Source organism: Lethenteron reissneri, chromosome 2 (assembly GCF_015708825.2).
Source record: "Lethenteron reissneri isolate LAM-NWPU_2019-01 chromosome 2, ASM1570882v1, whole genome shotgun sequence".
Taxonomy (NCBI): domain Eukaryota; kingdom Metazoa; phylum Chordata; class Hyperoartia; order Petromyzontiformes; family Petromyzontidae; genus Lethenteron; species Lethenteron reissneri.
The window spans coordinates 15,636,075-15,661,363 of record NC_083780.1 but is presented as its reverse complement, the minus strand read 5'-3'; the positions used below and the strand labels follow the sequence as shown (position 1 = coordinate 15,661,363).

The following is a 25,289-nucleotide window of genomic DNA, read 5'->3' as shown; positions in this document are numbered from 1 at the left end:
TATATCTGAACTCCCCCGGCTCTGCCACCACGACGCCCCCCATCACCACCCAACTTATCAACAACCCTCACTGACCAGCATGGTCAAAGTATTGTCAACAACAACAACCGCCGTTCGTCATAAAGTGGCGGTGACGTCACCACGGCGCTTGAGTATGGTCAAACAAACCTCATGACCAACAGGTTATGAGGAGGCCGTTATCCTTAACCGGAATGATGGTGTGCAACCAGACAGTGCAGTATTGTTTACTTCATTATTATTTAAATATATTTACGTGAATGCATACCACGTTAGGTGTAACCTATACCACATTGTGCTCCAAAGAATCTGTGTAATGTATACGGCATTGTATAAAACTTTAAGTGGCATCCTTTCTGGCATCCTCTCTGTGTTTGGAACGAGCGAATCGCATGTTTAGATTCCAAGTGTATGATATAATTGGTTACATTTCACAACCACAAAACGGTGTTGCCCAGTACATGCAGCTATCATTACAACCCTCATGTCAACGTCACTTGATGTTAAGAGGTCTTACCGGCAGTGGTGACAGTGCTGCTGCTGCTGCTGGTGGCGACGGTGGAGGTACTGCCAGTGGTGCTGGTGGTGGTACTGGTGGGGGTGGTGCTGGTGGTGGTACTACTGATGGGGGTGGTGCTGGTGGTGGTACTGGTGGGGGTGGTGCTGGTGGTGGTACTGGTGGGGGTGGTGCTGGTGGTGGTACTGGTGGTGGTGGTACTGGTGGGGGTGGTGCTGGTGGTGGTACTGGTGGTGGTGGTACTCGTGGGGGTGGTGCTGGTGGTGGTACTGGTGGGGGTGGTGCTGGTGGTGGTACTGGTGGGGGTGGTACTGGTGGGGGTGGTGCTGGTGGTGGTACTGGTGGTGGTGGTACTGGTGGGGGTGGTGCTGGTGGTGGTACTGGTGGGGGTGGTGCTGGTGGTGGTACTGGTGGGGGTGGTACTGGTGGTGATACTGGTGGGGGTGGTGCTGGTGGTGGTACTGGTGGGGGTGGTGCTGGTGGTGGTACTGGTGGGGGTGGTGCTGGTGGTGGTACTGGTGGTGGTGGTACTGGTGGGGGTGGTGGTGGTGCTGGTGGTGGTACTGGTGGGGGTGGTGCTGGTGGTGGTACTGGTGGGGGTGGTGCTGGTGGTGGAACTGGTGGGGGTGGAGGTGGTGGTACTGGTGGAGGTGGTGCTGGTGGTACTGGTGGGGGTGGTACTGGTGGTGGTACTGGTGGGGGTGGTGCTGGTGGGGGTGGTGGTGGTGGTACTGGTGGGGGTGGTACTGGTGGTGGTGGTACTGGTGGGGGTGGTGGTGGTGCTGGTGGTGGTACTGGTGGGGGTGGTGCTGGTGGTGGTACTGGTGGGGGTGGTGCTGGTGGTGGAACTGGTGGGGGTGGAGGTGGTGGTACTGGTGGAGGTGGTGCTGGTGGTGGTACTGGTGGGGGTGGTGCTGGTGGTACTGGTGGGGGTGGTACTGGTGGTGGTACTGGTGGGGGTGGTGCTGGTGGGGGTGGTGGTGGTGGTACTGGTGGTACTGGTGGGGGTGGTGGTAATGGTGGGGGTGGATCTGGTGGTGGTGGTGGTGCCAATGGTGGTTGGAGCTGCTCCATATGATGACGGTGACATTTGCAAAAGAGAGAAACAGGACAGACTCAATTCACATACTCTTTGGTTCTTTCGGTAAAGTCACGTAGGTATAAAAATAAATAATAAATCACGACGTTTCGATCGCAACACAAGCGGTGGTCATCAGGTGGAAAGATACAGCAGTAGAACTGCTGAACAAGAAAGGGCTGCTGCAACACGAGGTTATATATAGGTTTGAGGTGGGTGTCACCCAAGGATAAGTAGGCAGGGTCAGAGATGGAAAGGAGTTCCGTCACCGCACGCACGCACAGCAGCTGCGTTAAAGGGAGAGATTGGATTCATGCAGTCACAAAAACTTCATATCAATTCACATGTTAATAGCCTTCCCAACTATTGCACAATGCAGAAGAATATTTCCATCCGGATAGTGCTGTTGTCCTGTGTGGACATGATGCATTACGAATGACAACTTTCAGCCAGTGTTAGTCCACTTCTGGAGGAAGTCCCCCCCCTTGCCCCGCCATGGTCGTATTAATCATGGTGGTTTGATTGACTATACATCACCACGCTGGCCAGTGGAGGGATATCAGTTGAGATATCACTGGCCACAGATGTTAGCTGGTGGCGGTGATTGAACTTGTTGCTGGATTAAAAGTGCAGTGCCGATCACCATTACGCTAACACCATTGCCCACAGGGACATTGTAAGAATGTGTGGACGTAGTGCTGTGAAATATTGATTTCGTTAGCAACAGTGGACAACTTAAACTTATTAAATGTCAGGAAATGTTAAACGCTTTCTTTTTTCAGAACGAGCAATAAATAGATGGTGACTCAATGCTCAAAGGAGTCTTGGGTGCAGTTCATCTTCTTCGCCATCCCTGAGGCAGTGGTGGACATTTCACAACCCCACACAACAAATTGGTACTCTGCAATCAATGACGACTATTCAGCGGCCTTCTGATTGGGATTTTTAATTTGGAACTTACAGCTAGAGTTGCGGCGATATGATTTTCCAAGATTTTCACGCTACACCTCTCATTGCAATACAAGTTTCCCATCACTTTTAGAAATAAATATCGCTATTTTATTGCATTTACTTTCCAGTTTTCTGTGCTTCCAGTACAAATAATGAAAATAATATTGTTTGTCTTTTCATATATAGCGGCGTCGTTTATGCAAATTGTATCTCACAATCGTTGAACCATAGACAAGCTGAAAGACAGCCAGGCGGTGAGCTAGCGCCAATAGTTGCCCAAGCTTTACAAACCTCGATATATTAAATTATTTAATTTAATTTCTACCTTCGTGACTTTACCGAAAGAACCAAAGAGTATGAATGAATGAGTGTTTATACATATGGCAGGAAACCAGAGCAAGCCAGAGTATGGCACCTCCTCGATGCCCAGAGGAAGGAAGTTTCGCAACACGAGTGTGATCACCAACCCTCACTGCCCCTCCACAGTGCTGAGTTACCGGCCATTCGGATAACCTAAATATTACATACTTAAATGTTCTTCGACTGCAGGTATTTCAATCATTCCAACTATACATCCTGAATATAGCTGCCGTTTACTCAGACTTTACCAGAAGTAGTGCGAAGAGCTGCTCCGGATGATGTCGATGATGTAAGCCATTTGAAAACGACACGCACACACAAGCTTGTGTTAATAATTCGCACGAACATTGAGAACATCATCCCGTTGCATTGTGGAAATATTTGCCTTCATTGATGCGCATCCATTGCTCAGGTGAAGGAGTGGCCTCAATGTTAAATAACATTATCCTATGGGTCAACCTTAATGCCATGGGTATGATTAAGGCAATAAAATATCAATGCAGTAAACAATATATACAATGTTGTGTATGCAATGAACATTCATTATGCAAGTATGATCCATTTATATGTAAATACCGGCTGAATAAATGTGACATTTAAACTGAAGGCTAGCAAGCTTTAGCACGTAGGCTTTCGCGACCAATTTTTTCCACCTGATAGGCACACATTGATGACATTATCTTGCTCTATTTAAGACCGGAAGCAGGAAGAAGTCTTCACAATTCTGCCAAATTGCCTGATTAAGCTGGTTGTAATCACCAGTTAAACGTCGTACTCAAAACAGTAAATGCTGGTTTACTCTCCAACACACCGATGTGCTGAAGGAGTGACTAATTGGCACGTTTTGTTTACCTGACAAACCTGACTAATTGGCAATGTCGGGTGGGTTAAGGACTTTATTTTATTTACGCGATCTAACCCAAAAAACTTTAATATGAATAAAGGCTTGTAACTTTATTTTTATGTGACCAGTGCATGACTATTATTTTGTCGACAAATTGAGTTTTAAATGGCAGTTTCTTATGGATTGTGAACATAAATACATAATTGAAGATCAATACCGAGTGAGCAGACGACGGAAGCATCTTCCACATGGCTGCAGTCGTGCGTGCCCCAGCCGTTTTGTCTGCACTGCGAGAGTTGAGACTCGGAACCATTGCACTGCACGTTGTCCATCCAGATCCGGCCGCTGCCCGCTCCGTACCGAGCATTTCCCGGAGCTGACACGGCGGAGCCACAGCCCAGCTGACGGCAGACCACCTCGGCATCCTGCAGCTCCCAAAAGTCGTCGCACACCGTGCCCCAGAATTTTTTGTAGAGCACCTCCACGCGGCCCTGGCATGCGTTGCCTCCGCCAACCAGGCGGACTTCAACGCCTGAAGAAACAAAAACACACACATATTTCCAACGGACCACATTGAACACAATATGCCTGGAAACTAATATAAGCCTCCAAGGTGTCATGCTTGTGGTAATGCCACAAGGTGTGGATTGAAAGATAAAATAAGCAAATAACATGTCGGTAATTATACTTTAATAAGAAAATTTTTGAATTATGTATATAAAAATCTCTTCCAACGCGGGTTCATGGAATGCGTGTTTCGGCTGTACACAGTTTACCTAATGAGGTCTGTTGTCCGGAACACGCGAATGATGTTTCGGCTGTATGCGGTTTCACGCTGCTAAGATTATCGTCTCCGCGTCGAAAAGTAGTACCACGAGGGTGCTGCATCCGTTGGAAGTTGTGAGTGAATCGACTGAGAACTATTTATGAACCATATATGTTCTGTGTAAGTGTTTTAGTGTGACAATGTAACACACTCAACACGCACAATTGCACAACGCAAATGTTCACACATTGTATATATGTATCCATGTTGAGCTTCTATCGCACCGTACCTAGCTAACCGTGCTAATCGGAGGTGCGGGGGTTGGGCAACAAACTAAACACTTAACGCAGTTGTTAAAGAAATGAGTTTTCAATTGCTACATCCATTTAGCCGTCCAGATGTTGAGGAGGTTAGGTGGACGCCTCAATGGTGAATCGTTAACATTCAAGTGACAGTGTCAGGAGCAAGTGCTGAGCGTGAGTGCCCCGGTGCAGGAAGAGTAATGGAGATGGGGGTTTTGTGTCAAGGTGAAGTTGAAATAAAGAGTGCGCACACAATCAATGTAGAGCAATTCAGCATCCTTTAGTACAATAACAACGGTGGAAATCGTGTAGAGACATTTAAACAAAGAGGGAGAGGGTGATAATTTCGGACCCAGGAACACAACCCTATTTTGACCATGCCTATAATTTGTCAAATGCAGTTTGCCCAAAACGGTATTTTCCAGGAGCACAACGCCCACTTTCAGCAAGGTCTGCCTGTAGTAATCTATGAAGTATGGTCAAACAACCCACACGACCCACACGGCATGGGGAAGACATTCATCCAGCAGTAGATTGACGACTCTCAATTAGAATCATCGCCAAGATAGAGTTAACAGTTGGCAGACCGTATTAGGTAGACAGTATTCTAGAAACTATCTCATGTAAAAAGTGGATCAGTTGGTGGATTTTAATTTCTATGAGGCTTCTTATGGTTTCACACTAAAAAAAAACATTTTACAAGACTTGTGCAAAAATATCTCATTGTCCACGACAATCGCAACACCTCGTGAGCAGATGACGGAAGCATCTTCCACATGGCTGCAGTCGTGAGTGCCCCAGCCGTTTTGTCTGCACTGCGAGAGTTGAGACTCGGAACCGTTGCACTGCACGTTGTCCATCCAGATCTGGCCACTGCCCACTCCGTAGAAAGCGTTTCCCACAGCAGACACAGCAGAGCCACAGCCCAGCTGACGGCAGACCACCTCGGTATCCTGCAGGTCCCAAAAGTCGTCGCACACCGTGCCCCAGAACTTTCTGTAGAGCACCTCCACGCGGCCCTGGCATGCGTTGCCTCCGTCAACCAAGCGGACTTCAACGCCTGAAGAAACAAAAACATGCACATATGTTTCCAACGGTCCACACTGAACACAAGATGCCTGGAAACGAATATAAGCCTCCAATGTGTCATGCTTGTGGTAATACCACAAGTTGTGGATTGACGGATATAAGAAACAAGTAACATTTCGGTAATTATACTTTAATAAGGATATTTGAAGTTTTCGTGACTGCAATGATCCATACTCTTTGGTTCTTTCGGTAAAGTCAGGTAGGTGAAAAAATAAAATAAACTAAAAAATAAGAATACAAATTAAAATTAAAAATAGAAATAATCAAATTTAATCACGACGTTTTGGAAGCAACGCAAGCGTCCGTCATCAGGTGGGACAACCACAGCAAGAAACAAAAAAATACTGTAGTGGGCAAAGAGAGCTGTTTGTGACAAGCGATTATATAAGGTAAGAGTGGAGGAGGAGCCAGGGTGGAGAGATGCAGTGGGCTCTCATGATATTGTTTTTTTCCGAGACCAAGATACTCTGCAAACCTTCAGGCTTTACCGAAAGAACCAAAGAGTATTTAAAAAGGAGATTTTTTTATTATGTATAGGAAAATCTTTCCCAACGCGGATTCATGGAATACGTATTTCGGCTGTACACAGTTTACCTAATGAGGTGTGTTGTCCGGAACACGCGGGTGATGTTTAGGCTGTATGCGGTTTCACGCTGCTAAGATTCTCATCTCCGCGTCGAAAAATAGTGCCACGAGGGTGCTGCATCCATTGGAAGTTGTGAGTGGATCGACTGAGAACTATTTATGAACCATGTATGTTCTGTGTAAGTGTTTTAGTGTGACAATGTAACACACTCAACACGCACAATTGCACAACGCAAATGTTCACACATTGTATATATGTATCCATGTTGAGCTTCTATCGCACCGTACCTAGCTAACCGTGCTAATCGGAGGTGCGGGGGTTGGGCAACAAACTAAGCACTAATAGCAGTTGTTAAAGAAATTAGTTTTCAATTGCCACATCCATTTAGCCGTCCAGATGTTGAGGACGTTAGGTGGACGCCTCGATGGTGAATCGTTAACATTCAAGTGACAGTGTCAGGAGCAAGTGCTGAGCGTGAGTGCCCCGGTGCAGGAAGAGTAATGGAGATGGGGGTTTTGTGTCAAGGTGAAGTTGAAATAAAGAGTGCGCACACAATCAATGTAGAGCAATTCAGCATCCTTTAGTACAATAACAACGGTGGAAATCGTGTAGAGACATTTAAACAAAGAGGGAGAGGGTGATAATTTCGGACCCAGGAACTCAACCCTATTTTGACCATGCCTATAATTTGTAAAATGCAGTTTGTCCAAAAAGGTATTTTCCAGGAGCACAACGCCCACGTTCAGCGAGGTCTGCCTGTAGTAATCTATGAAGTATGGTCAAACAACCCACACGACCCACACGACATGGGGAAGACATCCATCCAGCAGTAGATTGACAAAGACTCTAAATTAGTATCATCCCCAAGATGGAGTTAACAGTTGGCAGACCGTATTAGGTAGACAGTATTCTATAAGATATCTAATGCAAATAGTGGTCCAGGTGGTGGATTTTAACTTCTATGAGGCTACTTATGGTTTCACGCAAATAAAAAAAAAATACATTTTACGAGACTCGTGCAAAAATATCTCATTGTCCACGACAATCGCAACACCTCGTGAGCAGATGACGGAAGCATCTTCCACATGGCTGCAGTCGTGAGTGCTCCAGCCGTTTTGTCTGCACTGCGAGAGTTGAGACTCGGAACCGTTGCACTGCACGTTGTCCATCCAGATCCGGCCACTGCCCACTCCGTAGAAAGCGTTCCCCACAGCAGACACAGCAGAGCCACAGCCCAGCTGACGGCAGACCACCTCGGCATCCCGCAGGTCCCAAACGTCATCGCACACCGTGCCCCAAGACCTTCCGTAGAGCACCTCCACGCGGCCCTGGCATGCGTTTCCTCCACCAACCAGGCGGACTTCAACGCCTGAAGAAACAAAAACACACACTAACGTTACAGCGATCACCATAAGAGTAACGGAGTGTATCCCTGTGATGGTGCCTCTTCCTTCATCTTGTGAATCGGGGAACTGAGTCGTTATATGTTCGACAGTTCTGTTCTGTGTGGTGAACACAGACTGCTGGAGAGATTAAAATGCTCCATTTGTGTATCATCATCAAATAATGGCATTTACCAATGAATCCAAAATCAGACGCCGTGATTAAATTATTTTCCGAAACTTCGTCGCAGTGTAGAATTCAAAGATGTACACAATGCGTTCTGCTCGTTTCCAAATGACCAATGCATGATTAGATGTTTAACTGATACTTTAGTAACGACTCCGGCAGATTGCACTTTTGCATGAGAGTTCTGCAAACAGATATTTGACCATTTAACTTTCGCTGCAACCGGAAAAACACTTACGATGAGCACACGTGTCCAATGCTGACTGGATGCAAGGTTGCACGTTTGATTTTACATCATGCAATTATGATTCTTACACGTGACAAACTTGTCTCTTTCTTTAATATTTTCAGTCACTCATTTAGTTCACACCACGTGAGCGATTTTCATCGTTGCTAGAGGGAAAACACAAGGGTACGAGGGCAAATTGCATGGGGTAGGTAGCTACCTCACGCATATACCGCAGTGGTGATGTTAACTATATTGCCTGGTGTACAGGAGATTATGGGTTCGATCCTGACCCTGGCACCTATATATTTTGAGTTTTCGTTGCCTCTCTCCCTGTGGTCGCATGGATTTTTCTACAAGTCCTCCAGGTTTTCCCTCCACATTTAGAAACATGCGTTCAGAGTATTTGGCTGCTATAAATTTCCACGTGATAGGCCACTTCGTTGAGCTATCATTTGTGGCCAGGTCGCTTCGGAAAAAATAAATATATATCTCAGTGGGTCTTACCTAGTAAAATAAAATAAAAAATTGAAGCCCGAGACAGACCTCGGTACAGAGGAGAGCGCAGGTGGCGATACGTGCAAAAGGAGTGAGCATTACCTGGAGCTAGAGGTCATGGCCCACGTGAGACCATGTGGACCACCCCAGAGACGCGACTGGGTGCACAGTGGCCGTGTGCACAGTGGCCGTGTGCACAGTGGCCGTGTGCACAGTGGCCGTGTGCACAGTGGCCGTGTGCACAGTGGCCGTGTGCACAGTGGCCGTGTGCACAGTGGCCGTGTGCACAGTGGCCGTGTGCACAGTGGCCGTGTGCACAGTGGCCGTGTGCACAGTGGCCGTGTGCACAGTGGCCGTGTGCACAGTGGCCGTGTGCACAGTGGCCGTGTGCACAGTGGCCGTGTGCACAGTGGCCGTGTGCACAGTGGCCGTGTGCACAGTGGCCGTGTGCACAGTGGCCGTGTGCACAGTGGCCGTGTGCACAGTGGCCGTGTGCACAGTGGCCGTGTGCACAGTGGCCGTGTGCACAGTGGCCGTGTGCACAGTGGCCGTGTACGAGGAGCAACACACGAGCCAACTGAGCTGCCACAACGGGGTTGCTTTCTCGTGGGCAACGCACGTGTCATGCGATCGGTGTTTTTGAAGACTTTGAGTAAGGTCGTACACACAGCAACGCCTGCGAGGGCATCAAGGATCTGGACTTGGTCGAGACGATTGGTTAAGAGAATGATTGGGACCATTGCAATTTTATGCAGAGTCACATGAGTGTTGGAGGGTTGTGTGTGTGGGATGGTAGCGTAAGTGCAACAGTCCGCGCACTGCGCTACGAACCTAGTGAACGGATTTTAATTTCCCGCTCGCGAATATTTGAACCACGGTTTCAGGCCACCTCTAGGTCGACTTGGCTACAAATGGTGCGATGTGTAAAACATCAACACTGGGAAGACAAAAGCGGCCGGGCCTTGTGCTGGCCTCCCACCCCGCTCGTGTGCCATGCCGGTCTTTGTAGGTGCTACACGCTAACTGCACTTGCCCCAACAGTCTGTTGTATGTATGTTGAACTTCTTTCGCACCATACGTAGCCAACCATAATAATTGGAGGTGCGGGACATCGGAGGTTAAAGGCAATATGGGAGCTATTTCTCTTAGAGTGTGCACCTTGCACGGGTGACACTAGTTGTGGGGTTTCCCCTTGGTGTCAGGAAGCCTTCAACCGCCCATTAACATTCCTAGCACTTCCTACTCTGTGGCCTCTAAGCGTGTTGTTTTTTGTTCCGTGGCCTGTCGCGATGCGCTATCAGATGCCGTCCCACGCAAAACGGGCACCGTTTCAAGCGTAAGTAACCTGATAACCCTATGGCATTAAATAATAAAAGATGACGATGCTCTACGACCTCTGACCTAGGTCAAAACATCGCGACTAAAATGTTTTCACCATGTTAATCGTACTGACGAGCGTGGTGAAGTCTGAACAAGTCCCATGCTCAGTGAGGCATAGAGAGGGCTATAAGTTATCCTTCATTGCAATTGTGGTATACCAGTGGGTAGACAAAGCAGTGTTCACTTTAATCAAAAATCTGATCACTCGGTGGACTGGGAAAGCCAATAAGGCTTCATGTCACTCCATTGATGGCAGTTTTATTAAATTATTGCGAATTGCAAGCCACCCCATCCATATAAACGGGATGGTACCAGCTTGCTGGCACACGTGCAGGGACACCTTTTACGAGGCGCCTGATGCAAAGATGCACCATAATTAATTAATAGCCACAGCAAACGCAACACCTCGTGAGCAGATGACGGAAGCATCTTCGACGTGGCTGCAGTCGTGAGTGCCCCAGCCGTTGTGTCTGCACTGCGAGAGTTGAGACTCGGAGCCGGAGCACTGCACGTTGTCCATCCAGATCTGGCCGCTGCCCGCTCCGTAGAAAGCGTTTCCCAGAGCGGACACAGCAGAGCCGCAGCCCAGCTGACGGCAGACCACCTCGGCATCCTGCAGGTCCCAAACGTCGTCGCATACCGTGCCCCAAGACCTTCCGTAGAGCACCTCCACGCGGCCCTGGCACGCGTTGCCTCCACCAACCAGGCGGACTTCAACAACTGAAACAACAGATACCATGACTTTCAATTTACATTGCTTAAAAGATATACATTTACAAAGCATATATATTGATGTGGGTCGCATAGCTCATTGATGAGCATCATGCAGCCTTGTTATAGGGCAGAGTTGTCTTTGGGTGTTAACATTGAAGGTGTGATTCGCAATGTCAGCGAGTCACGCTGCTCTGTGGGCTTCCCAATGGATTCGTTGTCTCACAACACGATGCCAATATCACACCTTGGATGCAACTGCAAAAAGCAGCAACAACAAAATCTCAGAACGCGACTCTTGTTGAGTGTAATCTCGACCATACTCTGCACTGACAAAACTTATGATCATGTGTCCAGCCATGTAAACGGTACCTGGACCATAATCTATAGTGGCGCTGGAATGCAACCTGATAGATAATGTCATGACAGAGACTGGGTGTTCTACAACAGCGAAGTATTGTTCTGAAAGAGTCCGTACTTATAAATGAACTGCAGTGAGTCAAACGTGAGCTTCCTTACCAGATGGGATTGCAGTAGGGGCTGTTCCAGTCACCAATGGCCGACATGTTAAGAAAGACAAATCACACACGGTTAAGATTGCCGAGTTTATCTTGTGAATTGATGTACAGTCTAACTGATATTCACTAACTAGATAGCATATATGATACGTTACAGATTCATTATATCTGAACCTGCGCCACCGCTCGGCGGAGAGAGGCGAAAATTTATATCCACGTCTCCAGAGTCATAACTGAACATTTTTGGTTGCCCTCAGCTACGGCAAATCCATGCTTATCTCTCAACATCCGTAGAGCTGCCTCGGCCTCGAACACAGGTGGCCGGGATCAGAGTGGCAGTGAAACCAAAAAGTGCCAATCTCTCCACTCCCCGATATTATATCGCTGCTCGCCATTATGCCACCACTCCCAAATCCAATGATCTACCGTAAAGATTTTTCAGACTTGGGGCAAGTACTGTTAGCGACGACCTATCAAGGCTGGCACGGCACACGAGGGGGTATGTGGTTAACCCCACGCCAATTTCTCTCCACAACGCATCAGGCATTCACTTAAGGCCGACTCAACCTAGGCGAGGCTCAGGACTGTTTCAAATATCGCCATTCTCACACTGAAGTTAATCAATCACGCGCACTAATATATGCACACGCACGCGCGCACAGGCAACCTTGTGAGCAAACGACGGAAGCATCTTCCACGTGGCTGCAGTCGTGCGTGCCCCAGCCGTTTTGTCTGCACTGCGAGAGTTGAGATTCGGAACCGTTGCACTGCACGTTGTCCATCCAGATCTGGCCGCTGCCCGCTCCGTACCGAGCATTTCCCGGTGCGGACACGGCGGAGCCACAGCTCAGCTGATGGCAGACCACCTCGGCATCCTGCAGCTCCCAAAAGTCGTCGCACACCGTGCCCCACGCGCCGCGGTATTGCACCTCCACGCGGCCGTGGCACGTGCCGCCACCTACCAGGCGCACCTGGACATCTACCCGCACCCCCACCAATCAAAAGTTTGATCAACAACATTGTGATAATTTATTCTTTAAGTTCATTGTTTATCTATTATCATTGTTCATATACATGTGTATTTTTCCTTCTCAGATGACATTTAAAAATGGGGGATATTTTTTTTACTAAAGATTAACGATATTCTTTGGGTCTTTCGGTAAATACTCTTTCGTTTTTTCGGTAAAGTCACGTAGGTAAAAAATATTATATAAATTAAAATGAAAACAAATAAATTAAATTACGACGTTTCAGAAGCAACACAAGCAACCGTCATCAGGTGTTGACTGCTCCAGCAATATTACTGAGGCGTATGAAGAGAGTTATTACGAGACAACGTGTTTATATGGGGTGTTAGGGGGGGGAGGAGTCAAGGGGTCGGGGGGGGGGGGCATGTGGCAGGCCGTGTGGACGGTTGGGCACGGGATTAGCATGAGTTAAGCCGATAGATAACCATCTGTGTTCTTTCGTGATGTCAGGGGAGGGGAGTTTGTGCATCAGTGCAGTGCCTGCACGACAAGTGATGGTGGTGTATCAGGCTGGGAGTAAAAAACTGGAAGAAATGGATATGGCTGTAAAATTATAGGGCAGCTAAAGTTTGACTTGGTTGATGACATCTTTCCAATGATTGCTTAATGTAAAACCATCCTCTCGGTTGAAGTTGTGTCTATGTTTGTATATCTGGATGGCTTCATGGACAGATCTTTGGTCGTATCCGGGAGGTTTACAGAGTACTTTGGTATCGGAGAAAACAATATCATGAGAACCCGCTGTAATGAAACAATGATCAGCTTCGGCAAAAAAAATCGTTCTGCCGTGTTTCAAATCTGACTTGTGCTCGCGAATTCGGTCAGAAATATGTCGTTTCGTCTCCCCGATATAGCAATCACCACAGGAACAACTCAGTTTGTAAACACCGGGGAAATGTAAGTCAGGAATGACATCCTTTACGGATGGGATCAGATCACGGATTTTGTGTACTGTATTGAATCGGACCTGGATCTTGTGTTTGTTTAGAATTTTGGAAATCTTTTTGGTAATGCCTGCTATGTATGGCAACGTGATGATTTTGATCGGAGTTTCAGGAGGTTGTTTCTGCATGGTGGGAGAAACAGCTTGGCGGATAGCACGGTCTGAGTATCCGTTCATCTTGAGGGCCAGATGTACATGTTTTAATTCACTGGCCAGGTGGTGTTGGTCAGAGATGCAGGGAATTATTTTGAGCCGGGTGGTGGTGGGAATCAGGCTTCAAGTAGGAATCTGTGTGGGTGGCTTTCCTGTAGACAGAATGTCCCAAAGAGCCATTCAAACAGAACATCCAAGAATGGTAGCTTGCCATCCTTCTCCACTTCCATGGTAAATTTGATGGATGGGTGTCTGGAATATTTTGGTTAAGACACGTAGAACAATTTTTTTTTACAAAAAACTACGAAGTTTCGATCGCAACACAAGCAATTGTCATCAGGAGAAAAAAGAGCGGGAAGCTACTGAGGCAGGCTATTTTAAAGGTTTGAAATGGGTGTAGCCCGACGGTCATAAACGAAGTGGGCGGGGTTAGTGATGTTAAAGTGAGAAATTTGCATGTAAATATAAGATCAGAGAGCTACCTCCACGATGAGCTGTCATCTTTAAAAAAAAGTCTTAAATTGATTTCGAAAGATAATTAATGCATCATGCATGAATGTTTATGGAAGTCAGTTTGAACATTTGTTAAAATAAATTAAATAACTCTCTGTGATTTCTTCAAGTAAATATAATTACCATGAGTCCTGACTTTTGGGCCACCTGTATAGCGGGGAAGGGTCGCTCTACTGTACAAGAAGCGTGTTTATTATTTTTTTCAATGCTCTCAATAGTGATGTTTGTTCCTGACCGCTTTACACTAGAAGCTGTTGGGCCTATGGCCAGCAACAACAGTGATGTTGTTGATTTAATATCTCACCTGGTGGTGACGTCACAGTAGCTGCTCCAAACCAAGTGGCGATGGCATTTGAAAGACACACAAAGCACGTGTTGGTCAGTGTGCACATCTGGTCAATGCATTATTAGACCTCGCTTAGCGCTCAAGATGCGTTCCTGTAGATGTAGGCGCTAAGGTCTGCCTGTATTATAATTGCGTAATTAGTATGCATATAAAGTCAACATCTGGTTGTAAAATATCTATGTTTTGAAAACGAACGCCATTCAAAATGTAAAAAAACCCTCACGTTTCACTACTTAAGCAAATATACAATATAATAATTAGCGTCGTTGGTGAGAATATACATGTGCTGTCAGGGAACACCGATGAAGGCCGGAGGGGCACATGAGGGGGTGGGTGGTCAGTACCGCGGCTGGCCGCCTTTGTCTCGCTCGTGGCGATGTTTACAGACCGCACCTGGCTGAGTCGACCTAGGGGAGGCTCAGGGCCGGTCCAAATGTTCCTCACTTGTGTTGGTCGTGAGCGTGAATCAAACTCGAGTCGCCGGGTACGTGGCGCAGCGCACTAACTACTACACTTGCCACTCCCTACACATGAAGCCAACACACAGCACACTCTGCACACTCAGCACACTCAGCACACTCAGCACACACAGCACACTCAGCACACTCAGCACACTCAGCACACACAGCACACTCAGCACACTCAGCACACTCAGCACACTCAGCACACACAGCACACACAGCACACTCAGCACACTCAGCACACACAGCACACTCAGCACACTCAGCACACACAGCACACTCAGCACACTCAGCACACTCAGCACACACAGCACACTCAGCACACTCAGCACACACAGCACACTCAGCACACTCAGCACACACAGCACACTCAGCACACACAGCACACTCAGCACACTCAGCACACTCAGCACACTCAACACACTCAGCACACACAGCACACTCAGCACACACAGCACACACAGCACACTCAGCACACTCAGCACACTCAGCACACACAGCACACTCAGCACACTCAACACACTCAGCACACACAGCACACTCAGCACACTCAGCACACTCAGCACACACAGCACACTCAGCACACTCAGCACACACAGCACACTCAGCACACTCAGCACACTCAGCACACACAGCACACTCAGCACACTCAGCACACTCAGCACACTCAGCACACTCAGCACACTCAGCACACACAGCACACTCAGCACACTCAGCACACTCAGCACACACAGCACACTCAGCGCACTCAGCGCACTCAGCGCACTCAGCACACTCAGCACACTCAGCACACTCAGCACACTCAGCACACACAGCACACTCAGCACACTCAGCACACTCAGCACACTCAGCACACTCAGCACACTCAGAACACTCAGCACACTCAGCACACTCAGCACACACAGCACACTCAGCACACTCAGCACACTCAGCACACACAGCACACTCAGCACACTCAGAACACTCAGCACACTCAGCACACTCAGCACACTCAGCACACTCAGCACACACAGCACACTCAGAACACTCAGAACACTCAGAACACTCAGCACACACAGCACACTCAGCACACACAGCACACTCAGCACAATCAGCACACTCAGCACACTCAGCACACTCAGCACACTCAGAACACTCAGAACACTCAGAACACACAGCACACTCAGCACACACAGCACACTCAGCACACACAGCACACTCAGAACACTCAGAACACTCAGAACACACAGCACACTCAGCACACACAGCACACTCAGCACAATCAGCACACACAGCACACTCAGCACACTCAGCACACTCAGCACACACAGCACACACAGCACACTCAGCACACTCAGCACACTCAGAACACTCAGAACACACAGCACACTCAGCACACTCAGCACACTCAGAACACACAGCACACTCAGCACACTCAGCACACTCAGCACACTCAGAACACTCAGCACACACAGCACACACAGCACACTCAGAACACTCAGCACACTCAGAACACACAGCACACTCAGCACACTCAGCACACTCAGCACACACAGCACACTCAGCACACTCAGCACACACAGCACACTCAGCACACACAGCACACACAGCACACTCAGCACACTCAGCACACTCAGCACACTCAGCACACACAGCACACTCAGCACACTCAGAACACACAGCACACTCAGCACACTCAGCACACTCAGCACACTCAGCACACACAGCACACTCAGCACACTCAGCACACTCAGCACACACAGCACACTCAGCACACACAGCACACTCAGCACACTGAGCACACTCAGCACACTCAGCACACTCAGCACACACAGCACACTCAGCACACTCAGCACACTCAGAACACTCAGCACACTCAGCACACTCAGAACACTCAGCACACTCAGCACACACAGCACACTCAGCACACTCAGCACACTCAGCACACTCAGCACACTCAGAACACACAGCACACACAGCACACTCAGCACACTCAGCACACTCAGCACACTCAGAACACTCAGAACACACAGCACACACAGCACACTCAGCACACTCAGCACACACAGCACACTCAGCACACTCAGCACACACAGCACACACAGCACACTCAGCACACTCAGCACACACAGCACACACAGCACACTCAGCACACACAGCACACACAGCACACTCAGCACACTCAGCACACTCAGCACACTCAGAACACTCAGCACACACAGCACACTCAGCACACTCAGCACACTCAGCACACTCAGCACACTCAGCACACTCAGCACACTCAGCACACACAGCACACTCAGCACACTCAGCACACACAGCACACTCAGCACACTCAGCACACTCAGCACACACAGCACACACAGCACACTCAGCACACTCAGCAAAACAACAACGACGACGACGAGAACCTTGAGAGCAGACGACGGACGCGTCCTCTCCGTGGCTACAGTCATGAATCCCCCAGCCGTTTTGCCCACACGCGGAGAGTTGAGATTCGGTGCCGAGACACCGAACGTTGTCCATCCATATCGGGCCACTGCCCTGTCCGTAGCGCGCTACGCCCGGGGCCGAGGAAGCGGAGCCGCAACGCAGCTGGCGGCACACGACCGCGGCCTCCTGGAGATCCCAAAAGTCATCGCACACTGTGCCCCACGTGCCGTTGTAGAGCACCTCCACCCGGCCATAGCACGCGCCACCATCCACAAGCTGAACTTGACCATCTGGTTTGAATCATTCAATCGTACGGATAATGGAGGCTGTTAAGGTGCAGTTCAACGTGTGCGCGCGTGCATATGAGATAAGTTGACCCCCTCCACCCATCCAACCTTGCAATTGTGGGACCAGCGATTTTTCCCAAGACACAGCACAACGCTGTCCGGTCGGTCATCTCGTCGCCCCTTTGGATGCCGTTTCCACGTATAGCGCTTCTTGGCCAAACTCACCCGCAAATCGCCAGACTTCATCATATCTCATCAGCTATGGAGCCTGAATAGCGGCTGGATGCGCGATCACCGTGCATAACAGGTATTATAGGCTGTGGGGGCTACGCGATGTGTAGCAGATTTCAGTACGTAAACATCACTTGTTGTATGGTAACGTATGCGCTTCCACGTGTACGCCCCACCCTGTTTATAAAAACCCGCACTGACAAGGGTGGTGAAGTATGGCCAAATACCCCCCATGACCCACACGGCGCGGAGAGACTTTATCAGGTACTCATTTGAGGCTGAGTCGACAGAGGGGAGGTCCAGCACCGGTCCAGATATTTGTCACCGATGTTGGCTTTGAGCGGGAATCGAGCTCGCGTCGTCGAGTTTAAAGCGCAGTGAGTTAACCACTGCACTACCGGTCCCCACAAACTGGATAAATATCCACACACATTTACATATTTAAAAAAATACGAAGACACAAACACGTACACATCTACACACCTACGGGATAAATAGGCGTGCTTAACGCATGTCCCAGGTGCATTTATGGCGCGCGCATACGCCGTGCCTGCGTGCGACATTACCTGTTGCTAACGCACGTGATACCAGGAGACAGGTGATGAGCAGCCAGAGAGCGCGGCGCCAGCTGGCGACCATCACCACGACCACCATCATCAATCACTCTGGAACTGATTCGCAGACGGCCCTAGCTGGTTGAACGCGGCGCGTCCTAACGCACACACCTGCCTGGTCGTTGCAGTGGCTCACGAAACGACACCCAAGAGGGATGCTGATGCGCCCCCAACCTAACTAGCGAGGGCTCCCTCGCGCTCTCTCTCCCAGTATCGATAAGAAATGCTCAAGGTTGTGATCAAACGCCATGTTGCTCAATGTGTTAGGCGTGCCGGTCGCACTATTTTTACGCGTGCATTCCACGACGACGCAATATGAATCACACAACGCCAAAGCGACGGGGGCTGATGCCTCGGGGAATGCCGTCATCTCGGGTGTTTAACTTTGACTAATACATCTGGGTAGGTGGCGTAAATAGACTTGGCCACCAACTGTATATGTGTGTGTCTATTCCGCGCCTTTGCAAGTGGATGTGCGCACTTGCGGAGCCAGTGGGAGAAGGGGGGGGGGGTGGAGTTCACGTGCCCCCCCAATGATCCGATCGAAATCCCTAATTTCCATCGGATCATTGGGGTTTATTAGTAATACATCGGCATTTTGCGACCCCCACTGCCACTGTGTAGCATATGATTAGGTGCCAGGGAATCTATGAGATGATAGGACAATAGTCTGAGTCCATAATTGGCAATAAGTAACGGCAAAGCAGTTATAAGTGACTCGCATAATTGTGCGCAGTTGCGTATAGAGTACACGACTTTCCTGAAGGCAAACATTTTCAGCGAGCGCGATGCCGATCACACATGGTTCGAATTCGACCCTCGATCGATGGCTGCGCCATCGCCGCACACGCCACGAATAAAAAGCAAGGGACAAGTCCTTACTCACTAACAACTCATTACATACTAACAACTCCTCTGTCATTTTTCATTGCTGGAGGGGTTGCCCCCCTACCTGAAAATCCTGGCTCCGCCATTGGATGTGCGGGGTGCATAGGCAAGTGGTAGTGGAACACAACATCAGACCCGCTCATTAAATTCAGTATTTTGCAAACTATATCACGATGCAGTATTCAACAACGACTCAATGCGTGCTACTAGTTTCAAACAATGAGAACCTTTAACTGCATTGTGTGAACAAATCCCCGCAGTTATCTCCCTCACCTGCGACACTGGAGGTCATGGGTTCGATCCCAGACACTGACGATCTCTGCAGTATATTTGGAGTTCACGTGTTCTCTCTCCCCGTAGTGGCCCACAATTATAAACATGTGTTGAGATTATTTGCCTTCTACTATACATTTCCACGCCGGATGATGATATAAGCCACTTAGATAAGCTATCATCACGTGTGATCAGGTCACTTCTGAAAAATAGTGAATAGCTCAATGGGCATTGCCGAGTACACAAACTCGTCAACAAAATAATACCGCGGCAGTGGTGACGCGAGGCATCAGCACACAAAGCCAACTTCGAAGGGGCCCCGAGAAGCTCCAGGGGATTCACGATAAAAGAGGGGTGCTTACACAACGTATCCGCTCAAATTCAGATCCTAATAAATAAACAAATAGCCAGTGAATATGAGAACGAATTAATCTAAGCTCATCTTCGTACTACCGGGAGTGCTATTCTCTCAGCTCATCTCCCTGTCTGTTGGTCATATTTCCCTAATCTTGCTACATCTTTATCTCTCGTGTGTATATACTTTATATATGCCCTCCTCTAAATTTAGACTTAAAACGTTCGTGACTGCAGGAGTTCATATTCTTGGTTCTTTTGTTGAAGCCACGAAGATAGAAAAAATAATAAATTATAAAATAAATAACAACTTTAACATTTTTTAAGCAAAAAAAACCCACAATCAAAATAAAAAAATGTACCCGTAAAAACAAAGTTTTTCACTATAAATCCTTTATATGCGTGGCGGCTAGAGTCCTTTCGTCCTCTGGCTTGAGATAGCTGCCACCTATAGGTCAGATGATTGCCTGCCACCATTAATAAAAATTGGTAATTAAAAAAAAATCCTAAAAAGTGTAAAAATTTGGAACAAAAATGTTCACGAAAATTAATTGTCACGCACAACGAGTCTGTGTGCAAAATGTCAGCTCGATTGGATCACGGCAAGTAGCTTAAAAAACGACCGAAAGATTTGCACGGTCGTAAGCGCACAAGCAAGCAAGCAAGTGAACTTAATATAAAGGATTTTAAAAGAGTAAAATTTCATAAAAATTACATTTTTTAATTAAAATTAATTGAAAATAATAAAAGCAAAAAAACCCAAGACGTTTCGATCGCAACACAAGCGGTCTTCATCAGGCGGAGAGAAAAGAGGGAGCAAACCTCCAAATGCAACTGCTTATAAGCTGCGCGAGCACAACGATCTGCGTAGCAAGCCACACGCTAATGCAGGAGCACAACAAAGGGGGAGTTGGGAGGAGGAGGTGAGCTTGTGCAGCGCAGACAGCATGGGCGGGGCAGCCGATCAGCCAGCGCTAATGTCGGAGCAGACAATGGGGGGTAGGGGGCAGAGACAGGGGGAGAGAGAGGACGGCTGCTTGCGTTGTGGCCGAAACGTCGTCAGAATTATTTTATTGTTTTATTTGTATTATTTTATTACTTCCCTTCTACGTGACTTTACCGAAAGAACCAAGAAGATGAATCCCTGCAGTCACGAAAGCTTTAAATCGAAAAATGTGTTGAGTGTTTTATTTTCTGCCGAGAGAATGGTTGGTTGTGTGAACAAAGGGCAGGTGTTAGAACTCGCCCTCGAGCTGATTGATTGTCGCTTGCAGTGCAGCTGTGAGGCGCCCATGCCGCTGTAAACGTCGAGATTTAAGGCAGTGACTGTTTTTACACAAACCAATCACTCGAGTCTACTACCAACACCGTCATTGCCGGCGCCTTGTTGCTTATAGCTAAGGCTCCGGTTTTCGGCACGGATATTTTTAGTAGACTTCACGGCCGAGGTGCGGGTAAAACGATAGTCCATAGGGGGGTGCGGGGCCCGGAGTAAATCACACTGTGGGCCCCCCGAACCCTGCAATGCCCTCCAAAGTTTGGGGCCCGGGGCGGTCGCCCGATTTGCCGCAAGCCTAGAGACGGCTATGATATTATGTTTAAGAAAAGAAAATATCTTTAACTATATTGCTGGGCATGGGCTAGTGCCTATCATACCTTAATACAGTACCAATTTATTTTCCATTCCAGAGGTCGTATGTTCAGTTGTTCCTGTGTCAATGATGTCACCTTGGTGTGTGATCTGTTGGATGTACTATGCTGCCCTGTGCTTTGCCGTTTACCTCTGTCAACTGTTCGTTTAACGCTATGTCAGGAGAAGCAGATAATTAACGTTGTTTTGGTGTTATTAGGGTTCGTTAAGGTTATGATAATGATACACTTGGGAAATTTTATTCTGTCACATTTACTGTCAGCAGAACTGTGACGGGATCGGTGGAACAAAGGTGCGGGTTGACGGAGCTCTGTCTGTGAATAAAAACAACAACAATAGGCATGCACTGTGTCCTTTAGCACATTCGAAACGTATAGGCATTGCTCGTGTGTACGATCCACCACATTTTCAGAGATCTCAACACGAAGCACGGTATGTATACGCCATGAACAGCCCCGGTTATCTATCCACTGCTGGACAAGTGCATCCCGACATCGTGTCGGGGTCGTGATTCGTTGTGGATTTGTGAGGGCAGTGAGCATAGACGTGGGAGTATTGTACAATACAAGTGGATTTGTCTGCACTTACTCTCTGCTTCTCTGCACATCGTAGCCCCCCGCAATAACCTGTACCGCCTGTAGAATGCATGTGCTCACCCATACAAGCACTATCCATCCAGCCTCAATATTGCTCATAAGAGTCCGAGATGTGATGAAATCGGGTGTTATTTGGTCAGAATCCAACAATTATAATTATTATTATAAGAATGAGTATCACGGTTAACTCCCTACGGTGTCAAAGAAGGTCAACATATATACACGATAATTACAATTTCAATAGCGCCGTGACGCAGCAATTAATTGCAAGGGCGTTTGAGATGAATGTGTCCGTTTTACCATGAGAGCCTCTCACTATTTCTGGAGGATCATTGCTGCTGATGATGTTTCGCCGTTTCATTGTGGAGAACAGTTTGTCCGTCAGAGAGATCGTGGTAACAATTGTAACCGGATTAAAGTCACCGTGACATGTTTGCCTCAACACTTCAAACGACATTAACGTGGGGACTTTAAGAACACTCGAGGCGGGGGTGTTTGCAGAGATGTTAAGCAAAACAAGCGATGTGTGTAGCAATTCCTATGATGTTCTTTTTTTTACAAATGATCTAGCCATGTGTTTTCCCACAAAATGCGCAAGTTGCGATGGCCGGTGGTGGTGGTCAACCACAGTCTCGTTTCTCCGTGGCATTTTGTGCTGAAAGCTATCGTACGTTGAGAACTGATTGTGTTTGTTGTCCTTCCCCAGCACCTCCGATTAGCATGGTTGGCTACGTAGGGTGTGGAAGAAGATCAACATACATACAACTATACTATTTGGTTCTTTTTAATACTTCAGCAGTTTGTTCTTGATGTGGTTGTCCCACCTGATGACGATTGCTTGTGTTGCGATCGAAACGTCGTGATCTATTATTTTTCTACCTACGTGACTTTGCCAAAAGAACCAAAGAGTATGGATTCCTGCAGTCACGAAAGCTTCAAATCAAGACATACAACTATGTTATTTGCCTTACGCGAGCCAGCCTTGTACGTGAGATGTAAAGGTGCGGGATCAGATTCAAGCCCCCAGAGCACAATGAGACTTGCAACAGAGAAGGGTGAAATCTGTATGTTGAGATGATCAGGAATTTAGAAATTAATTAATAAAACGACCTGTTTATGGCAGCAAATATTTCACCTGTTGCTTGCACATCAACATGATGTCGTATTTCATAGATCACGTAGACTGTCGTACATCATCAAGTGGCATATTGCGGCATACGTGCCAACAGTCACTTCACAGCTTTACCTTTCTTGCCCAAATGGCCGGAAGACAAATTATGAAATGGCGTGCCTTTTGTTGTTGGCAACGCTATTGCTGTAATCTCTATACAGCGACACCTTGACTTCATCCACTTGACTTTCGTCGCTTCGCTCTTTCGGCCGTTTTCAATTATAACCACATTTCACATTTCGTCCACGCGCTTTCCTCTTTCGTCCAATTTCATTCAACGACGTTCGTGCCACGCGCCATCTTCTTCGTTCAGTCGTTGAATAGAAGTCGTTCAGTGAGCATCTCTTATATTTGTGTTCATTCATACATTATGAATACTGTACTTATTTTTGTGATGATACTGTAAACAATTCATAGTTATTTTTGTGATAACAGTATAATTCTATCGTGTTTTGACATTCGTCCATTTTTGACATGCGTCCATGCTCTGGTCCCTAACCAGACGAAAGTGCAAGGTGTTCCTGTATTCATGAACATATCTTATTGTGATTTTACATTCATTGTACTATTTAACTCATATGTTATTGGCATTTACATTATACATGCCCACATCCCAGAACTTGACTCAGTTATAAATCAAAATCCATTTTATAATTTTTCGGTGATGCTGATACTGCATTGGCAGTGGTGCAGAAGCAGAATTAACAGCAAAAAAAACTCAACATTCATGAATAACACTGTAGTCTTAAAATAAAATATATAATTGGAGACGTTTAGGCGATGGCCCTTCTTCATAGCACAACTGCTATTATTATAGAACCTTAATATCTTAGGGCAGTGTTATTATCTATTATTGGAGGGCTTGTACAATATGTAGTGCAAGAAGTGGCACAGCGATTTGTGAATCTGGCCACCAGGGTTCGGTTCCAGGCCACAGATAACATCGCTGCGGAATATTTCAACCGGCCTTGCCGCCTTCATCAGCCAGCGCTGACCAGCGTGAAGTATGTTCAACATTCAAAGCAAAGTAATTTTCTCTACTGCCACCTCATAGCCATCTCGCAGGCCAACGGACTTGTGGAATTCTCTACGCGATCCACCAGTCCTTGCCTCCGAATCACCGGATCGCAGTCGTAGGCCACCGTGCCAGTCCTTTAATTTGTCACACCCTTATTTTTTCTACCTACGTGACTTTACCAAAAGAACTAAAGAGTTTTCAAAATAGCATTCCGCTGAGACTCATTCAACCCTAGGCGTGTTCACTTCGAGCCAACTTTAACTATTGACTTACGAGGCAGTGTACTGCACTAAACAAACGTAAACCACGACTGTGCTTCCATTAATACTGTTTTATCCCCCCCTCTCCGTTTCGTTGTTTAGCCTTGAAACAGAAGACGAGAACCACGCACGCACTTGTGGGCCACCTGCGTTGCCACTGGCACCCGACCTTTGTGCATTAGGCAGCAAACAACACAAAAAAACCCCAGTACAGTGACCAACGCTCACTGTTGCCAAGTCTGCCTCTGGGAGACTACACGTACAGAGCCCCCCACACGTACAGAGCCCCCCACACGTACAGAGCCCCCCACACGTACACTGTGGGGCCAAGGATCATTGCATTGTGGTCCGAGCGGCTTTGGTCACCATCAATGAGAAAATAATCCCGACTGACAGGCAGTAGCGAGACGTGTTTGTGTTCGCCGACGCTCCCGCCAAGTATTAAATAAGGCTGTTAACCGATAACCGATTTAAGAAGCTTGCCCCATTGTTTTTAGCTGCCGAGACGGACTCGAATCAGCAACCCCTAGGTTGCGAGCCCACTGTGCGAAACATTCCACCACTGTGGCAGCTCCCTGCAATGCTCAATGGTAATGTTATAATATTTATTAAAGTCTGTATTTTGTAATTCAAGTTTGACTTGTATACCAACAATCCCCAATACACTATTAACACTT

At 47.5% G+C, this 25,289-nt stretch overlaps 2 protein-coding genes across 2 annotated transcripts; both read right to left on the bottom strand.

Moving 5' to 3' along the window:
- Positions 1-2,419: 2,419 nt before the first annotated feature.
- On the bottom strand, positions 2,420-10,923 carry LOC133341961 (deleted in malignant brain tumors 1 protein-like). Its single transcript, XM_061550802.1, has 6 exons — positions 10,590-10,923; positions 7,566-7,880; positions 5,580-5,896; positions 5,268-5,292; positions 3,986-4,291; positions 2,420-2,466 (listed from the first exon to the last, which is right to left on the bottom strand). The coding sequence occupies exons 1-6, from the start codon at positions 10,921-10,923 to the stop codon at positions 2,420-2,422; spliced, it is 1,344 nt and encodes a 447-aa protein (XP_061406786.1).
- A 213-nt stretch (positions 10,924-11,136) lies between these two features.
- LOC133341950 (deleted in malignant brain tumors 1 protein-like) lies at positions 11,137-18,478 on the bottom strand. Its single transcript, XM_061550795.1, has 5 exons — positions 18,354-18,478; positions 17,248-17,559; positions 14,355-14,375; positions 12,066-12,392; positions 11,137-11,153 (listed from the first exon to the last, which is right to left on the bottom strand). The coding sequence occupies exons 1-5, from the start codon at positions 18,442-18,444 to the stop codon at positions 11,137-11,139; spliced, it is 768 nt and encodes a 255-aa protein (XP_061406779.1). The 5' UTR covers positions 18,445-18,478.
- Between the last annotated feature and the right edge of the window lie 6,811 nt (positions 18,479-25,289).